Source organism: Vulpes vulpes, chromosome 4 (genome assembly GCF_048418805.1).
Source record: "Vulpes vulpes isolate BD-2025 chromosome 4, VulVul3, whole genome shotgun sequence".
Classification (NCBI taxonomy): domain Eukaryota; kingdom Metazoa; phylum Chordata; class Mammalia; order Carnivora; family Canidae; genus Vulpes; species Vulpes vulpes.
Genome location: NC_132783.1, coordinates 111,239,982 through 111,264,204, shown reverse-complemented (window position 1 = coordinate 111,264,204; position 24,223 = coordinate 111,239,982). Strand labels below are relative to the sequence as shown.

Sequence of the window (24,223 nt, the reverse complement as noted above, 5' to 3'; positions counted from 1 at the left end):
TTCATTACCACTTAGCTGAAGTACATGAATTTCTGCCTAATTAGAAATGTTGTAGATGGAACATTAGCAAGAATGGAGCAGGTCAGGATATCTTTGCTGCTTCATTTTTAATTCCTAACAGTAGAGTCTGAGACGAAAGAATAGAGAAGTCATTAAATAATTTTAAATTATTTATAAAAATTACTTTGCCCAAATTATAATTATTTTTCCCCCAAATGGTCTCAAATGTCTAACAAAATGAAAGAAAAAGCAGTTCAACATTGATTTTAATGAACATTTTAATGTTATGTATAACAGAACATTATGAATACAATGGAAACAAAGTTTTATCAATTTAATAAAAAAAATTTCAACACAAAGGGGGGAGGTAATAATTTGATACCTATATTATAGTATTTATTTTTAAAAATATTCCCAGCTTGAGGGTGAAACAATTAATTTTGCATTCCAAACTCTAGAATCATGATTTTCATGTGAGCTTAATGCAGAATTACAGCAGGAAAAATGAAAACATTTTAATTAATTTCCTTTATTTGCCATTAAATCAATAAAATCTTTGACTGCTACAGGTCTCCTTTAATAATATATATTTAACTCCTCTCTATTGGAACCATATTGCTAACGCCATATTATATACACTCAAAACCGAAACAAAACAAATACTGTATAAAATCTAAAAGCCAACATTGTTGAGTTCTAACATTTATATTTAACTTAAGGTTTTAATGAATTTTTACTTTTCAATTTTTTGAAAAGACACCAAAAAAATAAAAATAAATATTTTCCTCTTTTAACTGTTCCTGACTGATAAATGGTGACTACAGGGATAAACACAGAAGGAAGCCTTGCCAAGTTAACCATTGCAAATTGTAAATAATGACTGCTAAAAACAAAAATACTGGAGGGTTTTTTTTTTTTTCTTCTCTTTCTTTTAAAGGAAACCATAGAGCAGTCCTGAAAAAAAAATTTTTTTTCCTAGCTCTGCAAAGGATAATTATAGCAGAAGATACGGGAAAAATCCCATAGCTATCACCAATCGCTTGAAGAGGTTCCATTACAATAAAAATTTGGATAGTATAATAGTAATAGCAGTGTTGCTGGAACATTAGCAAAAGTATATACATTCCAGTTACCTTTGATTTAGCCATAATCACATATGTATGCCTTTTTTGGACAAAAATATATATTTTTATAAAAAACTGATCATCCAACTTTAATGATTTCATTTATGGACTCGAGAGTGGTAGTAAAAGGAACAGACCCAATTATGACAAGGCGATTCAGGGACAGAAAAATCAAGTTCCTCAGGAAAAGAAAAGTATAAAATTAGAGATTCAAACACATTTATTCAGCCCTATTTCAGTCTTCCCACAAATCATGATGTTAAATGGGCTCTTCAATTTATAAAGGCTTTCAAGGTCTCATTACCCCACTTGTGGCCTATTCTCACTGGGAAAAATGATTTTGACTGCCTCATCTGAAGTGCCCTTGCCTGGCCATCGGAAATACTAGATATTTCACTTTTATAAAACGGCCTTTTTGGTTCTTTATGTAGGTTTATTTTAATTAATTGATAAAAGAAAGGGGAGTTCATTAGCATTTTCCATCCCAACATCACCTATCTTTACCGCTAAAAATCCTTCATTCAATCTGCTCCTTTACAATCTCTCATTTGCTAAAGTTGGCGAAATTTGCAAAGGCATCTTGCTTGGGTTGTACAGTTCCAGAAGCCATGGCTAAGTTGGGCATGCCCATTCCCATTGTGCCTGTGAGGCCCATCCCAGCAGTTGACATCCCTATGTTCATGTTCATGCCCATCATGCTCTGGTTCATCATTGGAGTATTTCCAAGAGGGGCCATTCCCATGGAGCCAGTCATCACACTGGGCATGCTCATAGGCATGGGGCTCCCCATCAAAGGGTTAGTTTGGGGCCGGACAGGAATTATGTTTGATGGAGAACTGAGGTTCACAGCTCCAAAACTTTGGGTCATCATATTCATAGGCTGTTGCATATCTACCAGAAGAAAAGAGACAAAAGAACTTCATGTAAGATTCATCAAGCAGAAGAATACAATCTTCCTGACTATTAACACTTGCAAGCCCTAATAAAGTTCCTTTATAGTGATTTTACAAGGTAAGTCAGTTAACTTGCACTATTTGCTCTAGAAAAATACTCTGGGGCTGTTAACTCTGGTTTCCCAAAGATGTAGAAACAGTTAAAAGTGGGCTGAGGGAAAACACGGAGCACTTTAAAATCATTCCAACAAAATTTATTGTTGAATCCAACCTAAGAAGTTGTCAGGAACTATTGTGTATCAAAAGCCTTGAACAACTTTATACCCTTTGACTCGCTCTATTTTTATAACATTACATTAAGGAAAAAATCATAAGTAACAAAGATTTATATAAAATCCCGGAGTTATTTATAATAGCAAAAACCTGGAAACAACAAAAATAAGCAACAATAAAGAGGTTGTACACTGATACAATGGATAACTATAAATGTCTAAAAATCATTTTTCCCTAAGAATATTAAATATAGTAAATATGGTAATTTAATGCAGAATGACAACTGCAAGAAACAAAACAATATAAACAGAGTGATTTCAAATATTAAAAATATGGTTAGAAAAGACAGAAAGAAATATGAATTAATGGTGATTATCCTTGGATTATGGAGTTAAGATGATCTTTCTTTCCTGGTCATATTTACCTATATATAAACATTTTCTACAACAAATATATATATTTTTAAAGATTTTATTTTATTTATTCATGAGAGACACAGAATGAGAGAGGCAGAGACACAGGCAGAGGGAGAAGCAGGCTCCATGCAGGGAGCCCGATGTGGGACTCGATCCCAGGTCTCCAGGATCAGGCCCTGGGCTGCAGGCGGCGCTACACCGCTGTGCCACGGGGGCTGCCCATACAACAAATATTTTTAATTATGGGAAAAAAATCATAAGCAATCACATAGTTGCCTTCTTTAGTACAGTCTGTCATGTATTCTTATTTCAAGGCTTAAACTAGTCCTGGCATCAGGGTAAAGATTACAAAAATACAAAGAAGCAGGATGTCTTGGGGTAACTTACTCTGCTGTTGAATCATGGTATTGAGCGATGGCTGTTGGGGCTTGGAAGGCTGCATACCAGGTAATAAGTTGTCTAGGCTGATGTTTACACTGGGGTCAGACCAAGTAGACGGCAGGGTTTTGCTGACTGGCTTCTGGACCATATCTGTATTCTGATTATAGAGAGGATTAGGCTTCTGCAGCACTGTGCTAACATTTTGCAAAGGCTGGAAAATAGAAAAATGCTCTAAAAATTAAGCATTTGATCTACAAAGGTTATCAAATGGCAATTTAACCACAATAATTCCAGATATACACTAGACTTAGTAACAAACTCCTGAAATCAAAAAGAACCAAAAATGTTCTAGGCTAAGTTATTTAAGCTGAAGCTGAATCACTACCTTCCCTGAAAGGTTCCTCTGAATCCCAAATCATATTTGGGGTTAAAAAACCAATATATTTACACGAACAATTACCCTCCCATCACCCAAAGCCTAGAAGCCACCATCCCAGGGCAACTAACAACTTCAGATTAGTATAGCTTTAAGGAAATATACAAGTGGGACTTATTACAAAATGGAATCAAGGTATGATTTCTCATGTTATAAAAAGCAAAACTATCAAAGCCACAAATTATATTGCAAAAATCCTGACATTTCCTGCTCCATGTAGACTTCTATTGCCTAAAATGAGAAATATTAGTGGAACTTGATATATGTGGAGCAATTCAGGAGAAAGGAGAAATTCAGGAGAAAGAAGCAGTTTATGCCTCATAGTTACTAAGGATAACCATGAAAAGACAGAAAAGGGGAAAGGAATAGAAATTGGAAAAATAATTTATTTTATTTATTTATTTTTTAAAACATTTTTTTTTAAATCTTTATTTATTTATGATAGTCACAGAGAGAGAGAGAGAGGCAGAGACACAGGCAGAGGGAGAAGCAGGCTCCATGCACCGGGAGCCCGATGTGGGATTCGATCCTGGGTCTCCAGGATCGCGCCCTGGGCCAAAGGCAGGCGCCAAACCGCTGCGCCACCCAGGGATCCCGGAAAAATAATTTAAAATGTACCACTGTAAAGAATTACAACATAGCTGCAATTAAGACTGCAAATACATAGACTGACTTTATGTTTAGACCATATGAAAGAAACTCAAAAGAATAAATTGGCTTGGGCTTGTTTGGTGGGGCACAGCTCCATTTAATGGTACTTGTGTGCCTTTCAATGCCCTTTTTTCTTAATGTTAGGTCCAACTTCTATTATACAGAACAGTCACTTTTCTGCTTCTTTCTTCTCTTCCTCCATCCTAACACCCAAAAGAGGAGAATCTACACATTAAAATGAGTAATTAGCATCATAAAAATATTCTAAATTGCTTGAATCAAAAACAGCAAGTCCCTGGTACAACTCAGACACATATATTCTAAGCCTGTGCTATCTGAATTCAAAATTAGTATTAGGTAATTTAGATTTCACTGTAAAAAAGGTGAATTTAAAAATTCCCATTTAGTTGTTTTCCTTTATGAAAATGAGAGTTGAAAGAACAGCCTATATAAAAATTACATAACATAGAGCAGCCCCAAATTGGGAATAAAAGCATTTGTCATTTTAGAGAATGATTTTCTATATTGTTACCGATTGCTTGCAACCAGTAAGTGACACTTCTTTAAGGATCAGAGATTTTACTAAATAAATATAGGCCACGGAAGCAGTATCTCTATTCCTTCTTAAAAACAGGTTTTAAAAAAACTGCTAAGTACCAAATTGTTTATGAATTCAATAAATTCTTAGCAAGTGCCGCCTCTGTCCAAAGCATCATGCTTGGCTTTGCATGGACTACAAGATGGGTGAGAGGTCTTTGCTCTCAAGACCCAAATGACTACACCATGGGAAAGAGTTTAAGTAAGGTAAATGAAATGTGCAAAAATAAACTATGTATGGCTTATTTTTCTTTCTCATGCTAATCTACCATTACGTTAGTTACACAATCTCAAAGATTTGGCATTGGAGTTTCCAAGGGAGGCAGACAACTTACCTGCGATCTTGACATGGGCAATCCGAGGCCTACAGCATTAGTGCTCATCATAGAGAAATTCATGCTCTGGGAAGATGTCATGGTTGCTTGGGATGAACCCATAAGATCAAATAGGTCTGAAGAATTTGAGGCAGCTGGAGCTGGGCCTAAAGCTGGTTGTGAGCCACTGACAAGTTCTACAGCTGGCTGTGAGGCACTGCCAAAGAGCTCACCACTGGAGGCAACAGGGCCTGAAGGGGCTTGGTTGAAGGCACTCCAGTCACCAAAATCTCCGTTCCCACTTGTTGCTGTAACTAAGAAAGACGAGTAAGGTTAAGAAACTTTCTGAAATGTGCAAAACAAATCCAACAATCTACGAACTGAAACAAATTAGAGCTGATCTATGTCCATCCAGATTAGCATCTGCAGGTACCATCTCCATCTGGACATTATTTTTTTCTCATGAATATTCCACAAATGTTAACAAAGTGGCAAAGGAAAAAAATCTACATGTAAAGTAAAATCCACTTCTTAGCAAGTCTGAAGTGATATACAGAAACTACAATCAAAACTTTCCTTCACATTTCTTCTCCCTAACTCTGGGAAACGAACTAGGGGTGGTGGAAGGGGAGGAGGGCGGGGGGTGGGGGTGAATGGGTGACGGGCACTGAGGGGGGCACTTGACGGGATGAGCACTGGGTGTTATTCTGTATGTTGGCAAATTGAACACCAATAAAAAATAAATTTATTATTAAAAAAAAAAACTTTCCTTCAACCTAAGATTGTGGATCCATCAAATATGCTGCCAGCTAAACAAATATGAGTTAGCCTAAGACCCTGAAAAGCAAGAAAGCTTAACAGGTTAAACTTTTTGTTGGGAGGGGATCCCTGGGTGGCGCAGTGGTTTGGCGCCTGCCTTTGGCCCAGGGCGCGATCCTGGAGACCCGGGATCGAATCCCACATCAGGCTCCCGGTGCATGGAGCCTGCTTCTCCCTCCGCCTGTGTCTCTGCCTCTCTCTCTCTCTCTATGACTATCATAAATAAAAAACAACAACAACAACAACAACAACAACAACAAAAAAAAAACAACAAAAAAACCCTTTTTGTTGGGAGATCGAGAATCCTCACGCAAGGAGACACTCCATAAAATCAGAGAATACAACTCATTTCACCCATTCATTATTTGGAAAGGCTCAAAGAGAACTCAAACTACGATTTATATGGTCTCATGTAAATAAAATTCCAAATTCATGAGATTAAATTTATCAAGAAATAAAAAAGCATGGAGAAAAAACTCTGTAAAATTAAGAGTAGGGTTAGTAAATTTCTGTAAAAAGTTCATTCTCACCCTTTTGGCCATGCGTTCATTGACTGCACAAGGGCTGTAGCTAGTCATGGTATAACCTTAGTACGGTGCTTGCTTCAAATGGGACTGTTCAATTTATTTATTTAAACAAAAAAGTGGAGTATATTTTTAAGAGACTAATTCAATGCTAATATTAAAAAAGGGGGAGGAGGAACTCATCACTACATTAAAAGATAATTATAACAAGTTTAAGATTTAATGCATTCAATAAACTAAAAAATTGATTATAGGTTAATTAATGGACTATATAGTGTTTAAGAGCATGGATTTTGTACCTTACTAGCTGAATGATCCTGGGAAAGTTATATATATAGCCCTCTCTCCGTGTCTCACTTTTAAAAAAAATCTAAGTTGTGAAGATTAATATAGAATAAGTGCCATTTAGGGTTTATTATTGTTACTATGGATTAACTGTGGAAACAATTCCTCTCCTGTGAGGACCAATGGCGCCAAAATCTCTTTAGGTATGCCACAAAAAAGTGTTAAGTTTCTAAAATTCTGCACATATACTATTTAGAACATAATAAATATAAAGGCAATTGATACCGAAGAAAAAATTTTTTAACTAGGCTATGCATGACTGTAAGTAAATAAACCTTTCTTTAAGAAGGGGACAAACAGATAAATAGGAATTAATGGAAGTTGAAAAAGCAAAGGTGAAGAAGGAGCTACACATAAAGTGCCATCTGAAAGAGAATAGTATATATTTCGAAGTTAATTAACACCATCTCTTTGTACTCCCAAGTTCACTTACAACTTGGAAATATATTTTGTCTAGCCTAAAAAGAAACCAACCACTCCAATACTGTGTCTCATTATGCTAAATATCTAAAGAGAACAGTAACATTAAATCTGTAAAATTATATTTCTCTGTTACCATATTAAAATGTGAGCCCCTTCAAAAGAAAATAATTTAGAAATAACATAGAAAACCTATGCTCTACCAACAATTTAATACAAAAACTGGGCTCATATTCATTACCTCAGGGTTTAACTAAAACAGGTCTTTGATCTTTACAAAAAAGACTGAATTAAGAGTTTCAGTATTAGTTCTATATATTAAACAATTTAAACTAATTTAAGAAAGACTTGCTGGATAAAGATAAACTTTATGCTGATCTCCTATATGCCTTGATCTATAAAAGAGAGTAAGAATGGAAACTGGGGCAAAATGTGTTGCCCCATCTGAAAACTTTATCTGAGATGATTAATCATAGAAGGAAGAGATTTCTAGTGGGGCATATATTGTTCAGAAATGATTAATCATTGTTGCAACAGTTTCAGCCCCTTGCGTAATGGTGATCAGGTTATATTAATCACACGCATACAGATGAAGAGATGTATCACTTAGCAACATTATGATATTCAAATTATTTGCATAGTAGGCAACTTTATATACATAAAACTTTGAGAATCACACAGGCGGTCTATAAAATTAGGGCAATGTTTATCTTCCATTTGATTTGCCTAAAGTAAGGTATTAACCCTGAGAAGACATAACTACACTTTTAAAATGAAGTTCATTACTCCACAATTCTGGTTTCTGGGAATTTACACAAGTAGGCTATCAAAATAACCCCAGATGATTAAAGCCTACGTATCTTTGTTTCTAAATCCTCACAAAACTAAATCAGACATTACTAAATAGAAATTTTAATTCAATGAATCTATAGGCAGTAACTCTGCTTGAAATGAGTAAGACTAATTCAGCAAAATTACTTTTTTCCCTCATGTTTAAAATTTATAACTAAATTTTCATGTTGTTTCTCAAACTTCAGAGTGACAAGACTTTATACAAAAATACCCACTACAGCCAACCTTTACAACTTAACAACACTTAATAATGAACTTAGTCTCTATTTTACACACCTTTATAGACATGAGTGCTTCTATCCTTATAAGAACATTGTCAGATGGTGTTTCTGATTTTACAAAGTGGGAGGCCCAGCAGCCTTCCCAAAGTTAAACAGCTACCAAACTATATGGCAGAGGCAGTAAGGTAAAAATATTCATAAAGAAAGGGGAAAAAAGACAAAAGCCTCACCTCAATCCTTGATGTTTAAATGTATGTTTCAAGTCTCCAATATCAAAACTTGGTATCTGTATATACGGCAAAGTGATCACTACAATAAATCAAGGGCATTTAAAATTTCTAATCTAACATGGAGGAAAGTTTTGCCTGAGGTTCAGTTGCTCACTCTTTAAGGATGTGTCAAAATGAAGTTGTTTTTACAGAAATGCTCGTAATATATCTAAATTACAAAGAATGGTTTTATGAAGATAGCTTGCCTAATCCTTGTATCCTTGGGATTGCATCACATAAGCTAAACATAGACTGAAATATTCTTCTTGCTAAGCTGAGATTATTTATGCTTAATTACACTCTCCATAGTGCTGTCTCACTGCCCCCCCCCCAAAAAAAAAGCTAAACAAGAGTTGTTTATGAATAAGGCCAATTTTATTTAGGTGTGCCTGCTTGAGTAGTCTGCAACTAAATTAATTCATTTGACACATTTAAGACAATGACCCAATAAAATACCTTTGTGAGTAAATTCTTTAGGATTTAGGAATTATAAATACTAGAAGGAGTAAGACACCAAAAAGAAGCTGATTTGGTGAAGGGAATTGTTTGGTCTTGATAACCTTTTCATTGTCCCTAGACTTCTGGGCAAATTGTATCATACCTTGGGAAGGGAAATTGCCTGATGCAGCAGCTGAGCCAAAGTCAGCAAATCCTCCAAATAAATCAGCTGATCCTCCTAGAAATTAGCATGAAGAAAAGTTAAACTGTTAAAACCATAGAATAACCAGTAGCAATTTCAGAAAGCCAGTTTAGCACCACACTTTAAAACTACCTAATATTAGAGGCTCCAGACCCATCATAGAAGCTAGTTTATTGATCTAAGTTTTCCTGCCCCCATGTTCCTTTTAAGCTACCACCTCTTACATTCCTCAGTTCTTTATCTTCTAAGTAATTAACACTACATTGTGGTTAAAGTTATCCCTCACTTACATTGCCCAAACACAGTGTGGACCTGTGGTTTATCTATCAATTACGTTCTTTATAAGAATCTTCGGTGGATGCTAAAACCTGGGTAATATGTTGCTAGGGAATAAGATACTCACATAATCGCTAAACATCACCCCACAGATTACTTAGTAAATATGAAGAAATGAAGCTACTTTTACAATGGAGAAACTGAATAGATATCAACCTAAACAACTGATCAAAATTAATAACACTGATAATCAGAGAAAATAGCATTTATGGGCCTTTTTATGCTGAAGGACTGAAAAGGAGGTCATCACTGTGTTAAGAATTCCAAATATTTAACCTGAATGTAATCATGAGGAATGAATCAGAACAATTACAAATTGAGGGACATTTTGCAAAACAACTCTCAAGACTCCTCAGAAGATGTCAACATCATAAAAGACAAAGAAGACTGGGACTGCTACAGATTAGAGGAGCCTAAAGAAAAATAACAAGTAAATGAAATACATGATCCTTGACTGGATTCCGGATTTTTAAAAAGTGCTATCCTGAAATGACATAATTGAGACATCAGGGAAATCTGAAAATGGCCCGTATATTTGACAATACTGTTTAAAATTTAAATTTCCCAAGTATGACAATTATATTGTGATTATAAAGGAGAATTGTCCCTGTTTTAAGAAGATATATACTGAAGTATTTGGTGGGCAAAATGTCCTGTTTTTTCCAATTTTCTCTCAAATGGTATACAATAAACAAACAACAAAAATGATCTAGAGAGAGATGAAGAAAATGTGGCAAATTTTTTGTAGGTTTAAAATTTTTTTAAATAAAAAGGGAAAAATATTTGAGGTTGATTTGCATAAAAATCGGTTTTAATAGCTATACAGGAAGAAAAATGAATGTAATGATTTTGGTGAACTATTTGTTTTCTATTGTCTATTCCATGAACAGGCAAATACTTGCATTTTTAATACATGAAAAAATAACAGCTTTTTACTACTTCTAGAATGGCATTTTTAAAGAGGTGAGATCCAAAGGCTGCAAATCAATTTCTGTGCACATAACAGCACATTCTCCTACAAATTTTTATTTGTAAACACTATGTGGATAATAATATTTACTCTTACCTATAATTTGAACAATATTACACTAAATATTAATATTCCATTTCTGTCCAATTTGGTTATCAATGAAACAGCAATAGCCAAAGGATCTAATAAAACTTTAAATAGCTATCCTTATTTTTCTTTGTCCTTAAAGATTTCACCTCGTAAGAGTCACAACCTTAGAAGTTTAGAGCAGCAGTTCAATTATGGTGCTTTTAGTGTTATGCGAACATTATATAGGTTACATCACAGCTGCTTAGCCTGCAGTGCTTAGAAACTAGCCAGGTGGGACTGGAACATCTGGGCTGCACTCAAATACCACCAGGGACGGCTTCCAACATCTGGTGCCATTTCTGAATTGTCTTATCGCTGCAAGACACTCTGCCCCATCTGCTACACTCAACTGGGTTAATTAAACTAGAACCATCTTCCCCTCCTAATAAATGGCCAGCAGTAATAAAAGGAACAAATCAGTTTCTGATACATGTATACCTGGTATTTCTATTTAATGCACATCTACTGTTATCAGCAAGCATAACAAATTTCTCATTTCTTTACCTCACTTCAGATGCACATATTCACATATGTCCTTACTCACCATGCACTATCTCCCACCAAGGCCAAGGTTCTCCACACTCCTACCAAAACTAGAGCTCATCTCACTACTTTCACTTTATCCAAAGGATAATATCACAGTGATTTGTTTTTCTCTTTTTCTCTTTATACATAATCCTGATAAAATGTGGTGAGGGACATAAAAGATCAATGACCTATATTTTTAAACTATATAAACAAACACATATATTAATAAAAAACTAGCAGGGAAATGAACATTGCAAACGGTGCTTTATATTCATGTTTGTCTTCTGTATTGTTCCTTCATGTTAAAAATATTGATCAAAGTATACTGCTAGGTAACAGAATGACAGTTAATCATTTACTAAAACATTAAGGGATTTGAAAATTGGGGATTATTTTAATTTGCTTCATCCAGCAGTGAATAAACATCAATATGCAATTTATTATGCTAAACAAGCAAATATTACACCTCTCCATTCACACTGTAGGGAGTTTCATTTCAACATAACCAATTTAAGAATACTGCAAGTAAAGAATAAAAGCACACATAAGTATTTTACAATAGAAGCCACCTTTTCTGAAAAGGACTTAAGTTTTCTCTCATCTTTTGAAGTGCCACAGATTATGCTTCTACTTGGGTTTTGCACAGAGTTTTTAACTCTGAAAACTATCTTAACAATTTAAACTTTCTATTTTTCTATTTTAGGAAAAGTTGCTCTCTCCTAGGAGGGACTATCATTACCTGTATGTGTGATGTTATTCATACCAATGCCTTAAGTCCAACAGAAATTTTCAATACTGAAGCATTTTACCAGATAACCTCTATCTAATGGAATTTAAATAAAAGAGTGTACCAAAAATTGCTGCATGTGGAAGACGGCTAAATTTCACAAGAGCTATCCTTCAAGATTCCCACATGAGAGCTGTCATTATAAATGAACCATTTCCATCTGCCTTTTCAGGAATAGCAAGGAGGTTATTTACAATCACCAGCTGGGAACATGTATTTTCCAAAGCAATACTGCAAACAGGAAAAATACAGCTGAACTTCAAATGAAAATTTTCTTCAACAAAGAATTTAATCTAGATTACATTATAAAAAGCTGCTGCAAGAATTTTAGTAAATATAAAAGAAATGACAAAATGCAAAAAAATTATAATGTATGATAAAGATTAATATATATAAGAAGTTTAAATATAAAATAATAAGGATAAATACCCCCACTAAAAGAAATGGACAAAAAAACATGAATAGACAAGTTACGACTGGCCTATAAAAACATGAAAAGTATTCAAATTCAGGCATCAAACGAATGCAAAATAAAATGAAATATTATTTTCTCCTTACCAACTGGATGGTTTTCAAAGATGCTATTCCAGTACTCTAATAGAGAAAAATTTGGAAAACAAAACAAAACCTAATCTCCACCCCGCCCCCAAATAAGAAACTGGTTAAATAAATTATAGTATATCTATACAATGTTAAGATATAAAGCAATTACAAGTCTGTGAAAAAAATATCAGTGATCATAGGAAAATGGTCATGAGAACTTGGATGAAAGGTAATTCACAGAAAAATAAAAGCCTTATCAAAAGCCTGAAAAAGATCTGCCATGTAATAAATACTTAATATACTGACTGAATATATAGAAAGAGTAATTAAAAAAAAAGAATATTCACCCAAATTATTACTCATCCAAGTAATGGTGAATCACTTGCTTTCCATCAAATTTCTAAAATGAGCATGCATGACTTTTAATTAGTGAAGAGAATATGTTAAAAAATATTTATTTTTAGTAAACTTGGCCTAAACTGAGACAACTTTATGGAAATTCTAATCTGTAAATCAGTGTACTGAATATGTAACAACATGGTTCATACTCATATAAATATCCTCAACAAACTTTTGTGAGTACTGTGTACAACGTAACAGGTTCAAATACAAATGTAATCAACATTTTGGATTTGACATACCTTAATCTTTAAAACTATTTTTAAACTAAAAAAGAAATTCAAAACATATTGCAAGTCACACGTAATACCCTCTGTTTGTACTGACTTATGGTGTATTTTTCTCTTCAACCTCATTTATTGCTATTAGAGAGAACTTACAGAATGTATGTTAATCAAGACCTAAATTCCTTAATGAGAAAGGGACAAAGGAGACAATGTAGATTTTTACAAAGGTGAGAAACAATAAAAAAATGAAATGGGATGTTTTTGGCATTCTAGTTTTAACTGGCTTATTTTCTAAATGCTGTAATTTATTTTTAGAATGTTTACTTAGAAATGTACTATGTGTAAAAGCCACCAAAATATCTTTAGAGTACAGATCTTAAAAGAACATCACCATAGTAGTGATGAATTCTTGGTGAATGGGTTTCACACATATATTTAAAAGTTGGAAAAGACTCTACAGTGATTTTACCACACATACTTTTGAAGATGTTAGCAAAAAAGGATGTAGTAACATACACACACAAAAAAATCTGAGCATATCCTCAGAGGAAGTATTTATCTGGTGAGAAGTACAGATGCTGTCATATCTCCTTAGGTTTACAGTTCATGCCCATATTACATGCATGATGGTAATATTATAAGGATAGGCACATCTGGTAAATGACACCCAAATGGCATACCAAATAGCAACACTTAATATGGTAGATTCTCAGACTTTTTCATGTGTAGGTTCTAAAGATTTAATATCCAATATTTTTCCACTGCTGAAGTCAATTTAAAATACATTACTAAAGTATTTAAACAGAGATTTGGGATAACAAAATTTATGTACTGATAGAGGGGTTCTACATAAACTAGTTAAACATACTGTTTCAAATAGAAGATAACTTTAAAAGATAATTCTGATGTAGACTCGTTTGTTTTTACAGAAAATTATGATAAAACAAACATTAAGGCAAGAAACCTCCCAGATTTCATGTTAGACTTTGTCTCAATTACTGTATTAATATTAATTGCTACTTCTATTTAATTAGTCAATCTACTGTTTGCACTGGAGAAGAAAAAGCACTCAATGGTTCTTGCCAAGCAAAGGAAGCATGCTGGTATTTAATAATTCTCTCTGTTCAAAGTAATCTTGATATCACTGAAGAAAAAAGTTACATCACTCATCTGACCTTCCTAGTTAATTCTTCTCTGATTGCTCCATTAAAACTTTCCACAGATGCATGAAAGGGCTCCTTAATATTTCATGTCAGGAATTCCAAAGTAGTTGATATTCTGTGACACTATATCTGTATTATATGACTACATGCTAACTAACAGTTAACACTACAGTTAGGATTTTAAGCATACAAAAGGATGGTGCATAAATTGTTTTTGGTTTTTGTTTAGGTTTTATTTATTTGATGGAGAGAGAGAGAGTGGGCACAAGCAGGGGCAGGGGCAGGCAGAGTGAGAAGCATGCTCTCCGCTGAGCTGGGAGCCAGATGTGGGGCTTCATCCCAGGACCCAAGGATCATGATCTGAACTCAAGGTAGATGCTTAACTGACTGAGCCACCCAGGCACGCCAAAGATGGCAAATCAATTGTTAAACAACTGATGCAGTTGTGGCAGTGGGCATGACAGTTTAATGAACAATTATTCTGCTTACAGAATAATTTTAGGAACCGTACGAGTTATAGAAAAAAGGGAAAATAGGAACTGAAGAAGCTCAGAAACTTTGTTGAACCAGATGCCCCATGAAATTCAATCCCAGTCTAAGAATTTTATGATAGTGGGTAAGAAGGAGAAAACAGAAGACTTTCTTTAATTACATGTACTATCAATGAGAAATAATTTCCATCACAGACTTAAGCACTAACGTAATTTTTTTTCAAGATTTTATTTATTTATTCATGAGAGACAGAGAGAGAGAGGGAGGCAGAGACAGGCAGAGGGAGAAGCAGCATCCCTGCAAGGAGCCCGATGTGGGACTTGATCCCAGATTCCGGGATTACACCCCAAGCCAAAGGCAGACGCTCAACTACTGAGCCACTCAGGCGTCCCATCACTAATGTAAATTTTAAAACAATTGTTTTGAAAAATCATTACACATATCTAGGAACAACAGATTTACTTTGCATATTACTTATGTATCAATCTTGTTATCTACATTTTAATGTGAAATAAACTTTGAATAGGTTGGGAAAGTTCATCTTTAAACAGAAATTATATTTCTTAAGCTGTTTTGACTTGTAGCATAGGACTTTATTAGAACTCCATAATCATCAAATGCAACCTCAAATACCAATTACCTTGAAAACAATATATAGGGAATTACTTAAATCAAATCCGGCATATACTAAAAATCTAACTGAAGAAATAATTAATCCTATCTCTAAAATAATCTTGGTAAAGCGACTATTCTTTTGCTATAGCCTCCTTAAAATATATCAGATAGATGGTTACATACTTTCATAGAATGCCCCTTTCCTCCAAAGCTCTCAGCATGTTTATAACCAGGTAACTATTTGTGACTCCTGATTAATGATTACTTCTTCCGCCTGACCTTCCTATGAGGGCGAGAACTTTGTTTCACTAAATATTATACCTTGAGCACCCACCCAGACCAGTGTCTGATTCAGTAAATACTTGCTGAATAACTGAATGAAAAGTTTATATAAACTCTACCATAGCTGATGTTGAGAGCCAGAAATTAAGATTTAAGAAAAGACAATAAAATGGGCAGAGCACAGTACATTTTGCTTTTAAGAAAGCAAAGGACTCCATATACTCAGTACTAAGAAGTTAAGGAGACAGAGAGCTATTACTAAATTACTGGTCAAATATTTAAGCACTCTTCTTTATTTCAGGCAATTAAACAATTTTTCCCAAATAATGCTCAAGGCTCACTAATTTCACATTAAAAATAAATCCAATGCAAAAAATTATTTTTCATTGTATCCTTTATTTGGCATTTTGAAAAATTACTCTGAAATCAAGGTTACTGAAAAGAAAAAAGCCAATGTGGAAGCTTACCTGTTGATTGGCTGGTGCCATCAAACAGGTCAACAAGGTCACCAGACGACTTGCTGCTAGGCACTGAAGTCTGAAAACACAGAGAAATTAATAAGCTTATTCTACTATTTTTCCTAAATCTGCTCTAGTCATCTCTGATTCTCAGCTGAGACCCAAATACTTGTAATATAATAAGAGTACATTTAGTTTTCTGAAAAAAGAGAAATGACCTTGAAGTTTTATGGAAAGAGCACCATTTTTAAGTAATTCTATCCTTAGCACTGTTAAAATCGCTAACATCTACACTGTTTTCCCCATTTCTTTTCCTACTGCATTTCACTCTGGAAAGCATACCTTCCAGATGCCACTCAAATCTTAGTGTTATATATCAGAATCATATGAGACCAAGATCCTATCCAGCTCTAAAATTCCATGATTTAATGACTCTTTGATTACTGTTTGTACATCACACAAGTCATTCTATGTTGTTTGATATACCTTCACATCTAATTGCTTCACATTTATTCCCCAAACTAAAATGTGGGGCTGGAGTTTACAATGATTTTTCTCTTCCCCATAGTCCTAAGCACCTTGGTGCAAATGTCCTGTATGTTCAATACATATACAATAAATTACAACAGAATTGCTAGGCAATAGGGAAACACCTGCTCCTACGCATGTTAATTTGAGCCCTAAAGATGAAAACCTATATGCTGGTTCAAAAAGGTGTTGAGATTGAAAGAGATTAAGCAGTTGACAAACTTTCCAAAAACTCTGGCCTTTTTTTTCTTTTTGGAGGAAAAAAAAAATTGCAAAGCTTACACTATAAACTGTTTATGGCAGAGTGAAATGTATTTAGGCTATACTACAAATTGATATTTAAAATCTTTTAATATACAAAAATATTAATTAATCATTAAAAAAAAAGTTATACAGTGTGGCTGATTTTCCTGTGCAACCTTATATGAGTTCTCTCTTTAACAGTTATATGTACTGAGGCTTTAATTGTGACTATCTACCAGACCCTGTACAGTCGTCAGTAAGCTAACTATCTACAGCAGGGGAAATCTAGGACCACAAAGGACAGAGTCATTTCCCCTCTTTAATAACTACGACTAAAGTTGAGTTTTGTTTTTTTTTTTTTTTTTTAAATTTATGATAGTCACACAGAGAGAGAGAGAGAGAGACAGGCAGAGACACAGGCAGAGGGAGAAGCAGGCTCCATGCACCGGGAGCCCGACGTGGGATTCGATCCCGGGTCTCCAGGATCGCGCCCTGGGCCAAAGGCAGGCGCCAAACCGCTGCGCCACCCAGGGATCCCTAAAGTTGAGTTTTAATTGAAGTTTTCATCAAAACTAAAAAGATGGGTACAATTATACACAGATGATATATGGCAAATCTTGACAGAGGAATTGTTCTTGCCACTAAGTATGACTAGCTTTATTTTTAGAGTTAACTATAATTTGTAGGACACATACATTAGAAAAACATTTTCCCTAGCTTTTTGCTACTTCTGACGCAAAGACACAAGTTGGGTAAACACTAGTGGGGAAGACTGACAAAACACTAGCTTGTGGCCAGGTATCTAGTAGGTGGATTTCATTTCTGTGGGTGAATAAAAAACAAATGAAGAAGGTAGAAGGCAGTGCTGCTACTAATCAGTAGTGACCATCAGGCAAATAAGCCTCCCTTCATAGGCAACATCTCTATATAAAAATGAGACCATTTCCCCTATATATATCAATACTTGGTCCTCTTTTGTCATTTCTTACATCTTCTAAATACTCCTCTATTTTCCTTAGTAAATCTCATCATGTTTGGCAACCAGTAATAGTGTCTTTAAGGAAATAAATGCACCATATTCCAACTCGCCACCTTTCCCAAATGAACTGAAAATGTCATTTCTACTTTCATAGAAAGTGCATACACAATCGTGCAGCAACTGGACAGGTTTCTTCCCCCAAAGAGATTTCTTATTATTAATGACTCTCAGTAATACAGGCCAGATGATCTATAATTAATATGATTGCCTAGGAATGCCCAACCCTATTAATGCAGTAATTCTAGAAGTAATCTGTAAGAATAAAACTGTGTAGAGTGTGTAAACTTGTGCCATTCCCACCTTCAGTGAAGACTGAGGGGTATGAGTTGAAGCATTCTGATCCGGACTTGCTTTGTCCCCTGTGTAATGTGCCGCTGCTCCAAGATCAATGGTTTTGGAAGGATTTGCTGTGCGCTTGTGTCTGGTTGTGGTGGTCTCTGTGGCCTGTGTGATATGGATATGCTTTGTCGTCACAGTTTCCTCTTCATCTTTGAATTCACCTTTGGGAGATCTGCCTCTTCTTGCTTTCTTTTCCTCATCACTGTCGCTAAAAGATATTAAAAATGAAGCAAAATAATAAGACTAGGGATTATTTTAAAATGGAGCCCTCAGTGATTTGAGCTAAAGAATTTCAAATGCAGTAACTCCAAAATTCCATACTCTATTTGACAGGGATCAACAGAATGTTATCTAAGTTATCTGAATAATGATATGTGTTGGGGAGAGGAAATGAGAACCCGTTCAATTCCCTAGGTAAGTCTAAAACACTGCTACAAAAACAGATTTACATAAATGTGTACAAATAAAAAAAGTCTGAAGTAATTCAAGTGTTTATGTATTATAGATTTAAAGTTTAATTAAAAAATAAAATGAAATTATCATGTCAGAATCAACTGAAGAGATCCTGTGAGCTCAAACATCTGCATTTGATGACCATTTTCTTGAAATGGATGGTGTGCAAACTACAGTCCCATTTAAATAACAATTCTGTCACTGACTTATACACAAATACATCATAAAATATTACAATTTCAGTGGACATATTTTCAACACTATCCTAACTAAATTTAAATGATTAAATGCTCACCTGTAAATGCAAAAAAATATAAAGTATTGCACTTTACAACATTAGTGCTCTATTTTACTATAGTGTAGGGAGATGAAACTTTTACCTAACTATGAAAATTGTTTTACAGGAAGCAAGTATACTTGAAATGTTTTGAAATAATTCCTTTTTAAGGCATATTCAAAACAATTTTCCCCCTTTTTTAATAATGCAAAAGAAAAACATACATAATAAAAACTGAGTTTTTCACATGCCACAAATTAAAAACGTCAGCACTAATTTGTTCTTCAGTAATATAGGACTGAGGTTCTTTTCTGGTACAAGTAAGGCAGAGAGAAATTACCTGAAATATGTTCCATTGCCTACATTACTTAATTTTAGAGTAGATTATTTAATTTATAAATATTCTGAAACAAAATGCTTAAAATTCTCCTTAAAACTCTACTAATTTATCCCAGACAAATCTAAAGCAATTTCTACTTAAATATAAATCAATTTGGAACCTCTATAAATCAAGGATCAAGAATACTTCCCACACAGAGAAAAAGGGCTAAATGTATTTTTATCTATTAGCATTTTAGGGAATCTACAAGTTCTGATTAGGTGTTCAAAAGCCCTTGTCTCTCACCAATTTCTCAGCAACAAATGACTTAAAGGTTCCCATCATCAGCCCTGTAAGTAAAGCTAAATTTCTTATCTTCCGGAGGTCCAATTTGATTTCACTGCAAGTTAATTTCTTTATATGTTGAGAATATAAAACTGACTAGCACACAATGAAATGGAAACTTGATATCTGATCAATGTTCAAAAATTCTTGAATCTAATAACAAACTAAAAATAAGTCTGTCATTCTGGTAACATCCCAGAGGTCTCATGCAACTCTGTCTAAAAGTCTACTCTTCTTTCACAAATACTCAGGTCCCTGGTGTGCTCTTCAGTTACTATGATAAATAATACACACTACATTTTTACTCTTAAACCTGGATACTTTATGTAAAAGACTTAGAAACTATAGAACTTGTCATAGAGGCAATAAGAAAAAAAAAATCAAGGGAGAGACAGAAGAAAAAAAAGACAAAGCAAAGAAAGAAAAACTAAGGGTGGCAGAGTAAAGCAACACACAAGAATGTACATAGTTAGATCTCTAACCAGCCTACCCCAACCCACCTGATCTCCACATCTCTTCAGGAATTAGCAACAGAATCTATGGCCACTATGTTTTCTAAACCAAACTAAAAACATAGACACAGAGGCCATGAGAACAATCATGAGAGAAAAAACTGAATATTCACAGAATATTTGAGTAGGCACAGTTTCCCAAGTTTAGTGTTTGTTATTTTAAATATATATAATCTTCAATATAAATGAGCTAGAAATGTAGTTGTAAAATAGATATATTTAAGGTACTAAAAGTAAATTCTGGCTCTTCAAAGATTATATTCCAGCAGCAGTCTTAAAAAAGACAGGCATTTGAGAAATTTAATAAATACAGAAACATATCGAAGACACTAAACACTAAACAAGTATTTTAAAATTGCTTCAAAATTTTCTTTTTAATGACCCCTAAATCTGAACCATTAAGATTTTTTTCTTTTTTTAGCAAAAACATAAAGGAGAGAGATGGTACTTAGTTATAAGAACTCACTTGAAGGAACAGCTCCATCACTAACCGTTACTTTAGGAAAGTTCCACATAGCCTGACTAGGCGTCAGGTTTTACTTTTAAAAAATAAGACTAAAATCCTTGATCTAGCCTTTCTAATAGAAATACTCTGAGGCAAAAATGACAAAGAACTTGTAAAACCTGCCTTGCAAATAAAGTGCTATATATATTACCCTTTTAACTTTTATATAGTTTATAGCTATATGGGTAGGTAAGAACAAAAAGTGAATGCTGCAAAGTTCAAAGTATTGTTCTACATAAAATGAAATACAAATGCTCTAACATCAAAAAATATAGTTTATGAAAATATAGATCTACACTTGAAAACATTTTAGCTTAAAAATTCATTTGAATTTTTTTTCCTTGTATACACTGGCATGGAATCATTATAAAATGTCACAGAGTTAAATTTCAAACCCTTTAACTTTTGTTTAAACTTATTTAGTGAAGTTTATTAATAATAAACTTCATTATCCCTCAGCAATAACTTAGAGACTGGGTGATCCGATGCCCAAATGCCAAATGAGCTATGAAAGTTCTTACTGGGAAAATTCTTTTCAATAAATAGCCTGAATAAAAACATACAGAAAATGTGATCAACTTTAGAAATAAATGTACATACACAACATGGAATATATCAATACTAATTACAAATAATGTTTGACCTAGCATCTTAAAAACAGCTGCAGAGTGTCACATCAGCAGCAAATACACTAAAACTGGAACAACACAGAGAAGATTAGCATGGCCCCTGTTGAGGGAGGACATGCAAATTCATGAATCATGCCATATTTTTATATAGAGCATTTTTAAGGGCAGTACGACTATCTTGTATGGTTCTATAATGCTGGATATTATGTATTTCTCAATTGTGCACAACACAATGACCCCTAATGCAAATAACAGATTTTATTTAAGAATAGTATATAAAGATTGGTTTTCAATTGTTAATAAATGTACCACATTGATGCAAGATGTTAATAACAGAAGAAATTGTGTGTGTGTGTGTGTGTGTGTGCACGCACACGTGTGAGCACACATGCATGCACAAGGTGGGGGGTTAACATGGCAACTCTGTTACTTTATGTACAATTTTTCTGTGAACCTAAAACTGCTCAAAAAAATAAAATCTATTAAGAAAAAAGAAAAGTTGAACTTTAGATAAACAAAAACCCAGCTGCATAAATTCAGCACCCTTTTCAAAAGACCCAGGAGACAAAGTGTTAATACCTGCATCTTTCTGGAGAGTCTTCTCTATCTTTCCTCCGGAACTTGCTGATGGTGTCATCAATTGTGCTTCCAATTTTATCACTCAGTTCACCTAATTTATCACTGAATGGAAAAGCACTCTTGTTTTTATCCCACTCTTCATCCCATTTTGATTTGGGTTCAGGATCATATCTTTCACCTATATAAAGCATTAAAAAGAAAAGCAACTTTAAGGACATTAAATTCAAAAGGTGTCTACAGTCCTTATTTCTGAAGCTTTTCCTCATAATAAAATAGTTTTCAAAGGAAAACAGAAAGCTCCCACAGTGCTGAATCAACACAATTACAGCAAGGCACAGCATGTAGTGCCAGTCATTAAGTGGCAGGAATGCAGATTCAAAAGGTTTTGTTTATGAAAACTTACACAACCTTAATGCACAGCACAGCATTATCTGTAAGTTCTTAAAAGAGTAGAGGAAAACACAAAAACCAACACAGGCTATATAAGTCAAAGAGAAATGGAAATCTTTTTGTTTTTACAAAAGTTGTATAATACATATTTCATTCTTGTCTCTTAATGGTTCTTCAATTATTAGAAAAGTATTGGACAGCAACAGTCTCTTAACACCAACTATAGGACACAACACTCTGAGTGCTACATGTCCCAATATGCTGAAAATAACTATTATTCTTTAAGTGTCAAACTAGAAAAATAACGGATTTTATGGCATGGGAAAGCATCTTTTAATTATTATAAAAAGAATATTCTAACCACCCAAAACTATACAGACTAGAATCATGAAATATGCTCAAGCAGTTCAGAACAGTGATGATCTTTCAAACACCAAGTCTAAACATATGCCAGGATGGCGAAACCTAGGGTGACTCTGTGTGAAATTTGAGAATGAAAAGAATAGATCATGGTAAACAAAAACCCCAAAATGTCAAAATTTGTTTTAGACCTTGACCTTGGGGGCCTATCCAAACTCAACCAAAAAGCCAAGAGTAGACAGTACAGAGAAATCACATGAGGTTAAAAAGAAGAAAACAATGAAAATTAAGGCAGGCTAAAAAGAAAAGGGAAAAGCTCAATGACAAATAACAAAATAATCAAAAGGTAGCTGAGCCTTTGTGTTCAACTTTGGTGAACTAGTTCTGGTGGCAAAAAAAAAACCCTTTGGAGATTGAACAAAACCATTCTGTAAACTGCCTGCTAAAACTGCCAAAGCCGAAATTTTCTGTAGGAGGATTTTAAGATATGTCCACTAGATCTGAAAGTGACCATCAACTTAAAAAGAATATGACAAAATTTTAACCAGATGGCTTTATAAAAATGAGTGGTTTTCCAATAACATGAATGTACATTTCAATGAAAATGTGATAAACTAGACTTTGAAAAGACAAATTTATAGGAAAAATGAAAGCAGATGCAAACAAAGCTGATTAGTGTGATGAACATATTACAAAGGTATCAGATTACTGGTAAGACACCATCTAAGGTGAATGAAAAGACATAAAACAGTTGAAGTTGATTAGTTAAGTCTTTGAACAATATATACAACATCACAAATATAATTTTAAAAGAATGTGATGCAAATATGTAAGATGTTCAAGTCTCTAATGTAGATGCTGTAATTAGTTCACAGAGACTGAGACTTTATTTAGTTTTCTAAATCTAATTATATAAATTATATAAATTGTGCTGGTAAAAAAAGGGTTAAAAGCAAGTAGAATGAAGATGAGTTGCAAATAGCAATTTCTCCTCAAAAAACATGTTAAATTGCTCCTGCTGCTTTGAAAAAGCTAAAGAATAAAATAACTACTTAGGCAAATAATCCAAAAACTTGTTACTCTCCTAAAATAAAAATTCCAAAACTTATTTATATGATTTAAGAGAAATAAATATTTTTCCTCAATTCAAGAACTTTTTGTGATGTTTTGTCATAAAAAGAAAGGAATTTTCCTGTTAAAAACGTCCTTTAATAATTAAGTATAGTATTTTTTCTTTGAGAGCAAGGAAGCAAAGCAGCGAAGGAGTGAAGATATTATTTTGTAGATAATCACAAGAAATAGAAATTTTTACATGGTTCTAAATGCAGGAGTTAAGATCCCAATGTAATCCAAATACAAAAAAACTTCTGACATGAGTGGGAGGTAGTTGGGAAGTCCCAATCTGTGGCTGAGTATACAGAGCACTAGCCTGTCTGTATATATACAAAATGACCAGGAGATGGTCAGAGTTTACAGAAGACTGAATGAGTCTAAAGGGACATGATATAACGGAGTTTTCTTATTTTCTGTGCCTGTTTCAAGTACCTAGTAATCTATTTTTAGGGAAACTATATTATATTAAAAATAAACATAAGGAGTCA

At 34.1% G+C, this 24,223-nt stretch overlaps 1 protein-coding gene and 1 non-coding gene across 4 annotated transcripts in view; one reads left to right on the top strand and one right to left on the bottom strand.

The window, feature by feature from the left end:
• Positions 1-260: 260 nt before the first annotated feature.
• Positions 261-24,223, bottom strand: part of CLINT1 (clathrin interactor 1) — a 58,369-nt gene continuing 34,406 nt past the window's right edge. Inside the window, exons 6-12 of one of the 3 annotated variants that reach the window (XM_072756740.1) lie at positions 21,873-22,050; positions 18,215-18,461; positions 16,114-16,183; positions 9,137-9,211; positions 5,107-5,399; positions 3,094-3,298; positions 261-2,015 (exon numbers count right to left, since the gene is read on the bottom strand). In XM_072756740.1, the coding sequence (XP_072612841.1) occupies positions 1,669-2,015; positions 3,094-3,298; positions 5,107-5,399; positions 9,137-9,211; positions 16,114-16,183; positions 18,215-18,461; positions 21,873-22,050 (1,415 nt within the window). In that variant the 3' untranslated portion in view covers positions 261-1,668. The remainder of the gene's footprint in view (positions 2,016-3,093; positions 3,299-5,106; positions 5,400-9,136; positions 9,212-16,113; positions 16,184-18,214; positions 18,462-21,872; positions 22,051-24,223) is intronic. The other 2 variants (XM_072756738.1, XM_072756739.1) reach the window with 2 other exon arrangements.
• LOC112929042 (U6 spliceosomal RNA) lies at positions 21,336-21,438 on the top strand. Its single transcript, XR_003236843.1, has one exon. It is a non-coding gene; the product is annotated as a U6 spliceosomal RNA (small nuclear RNA).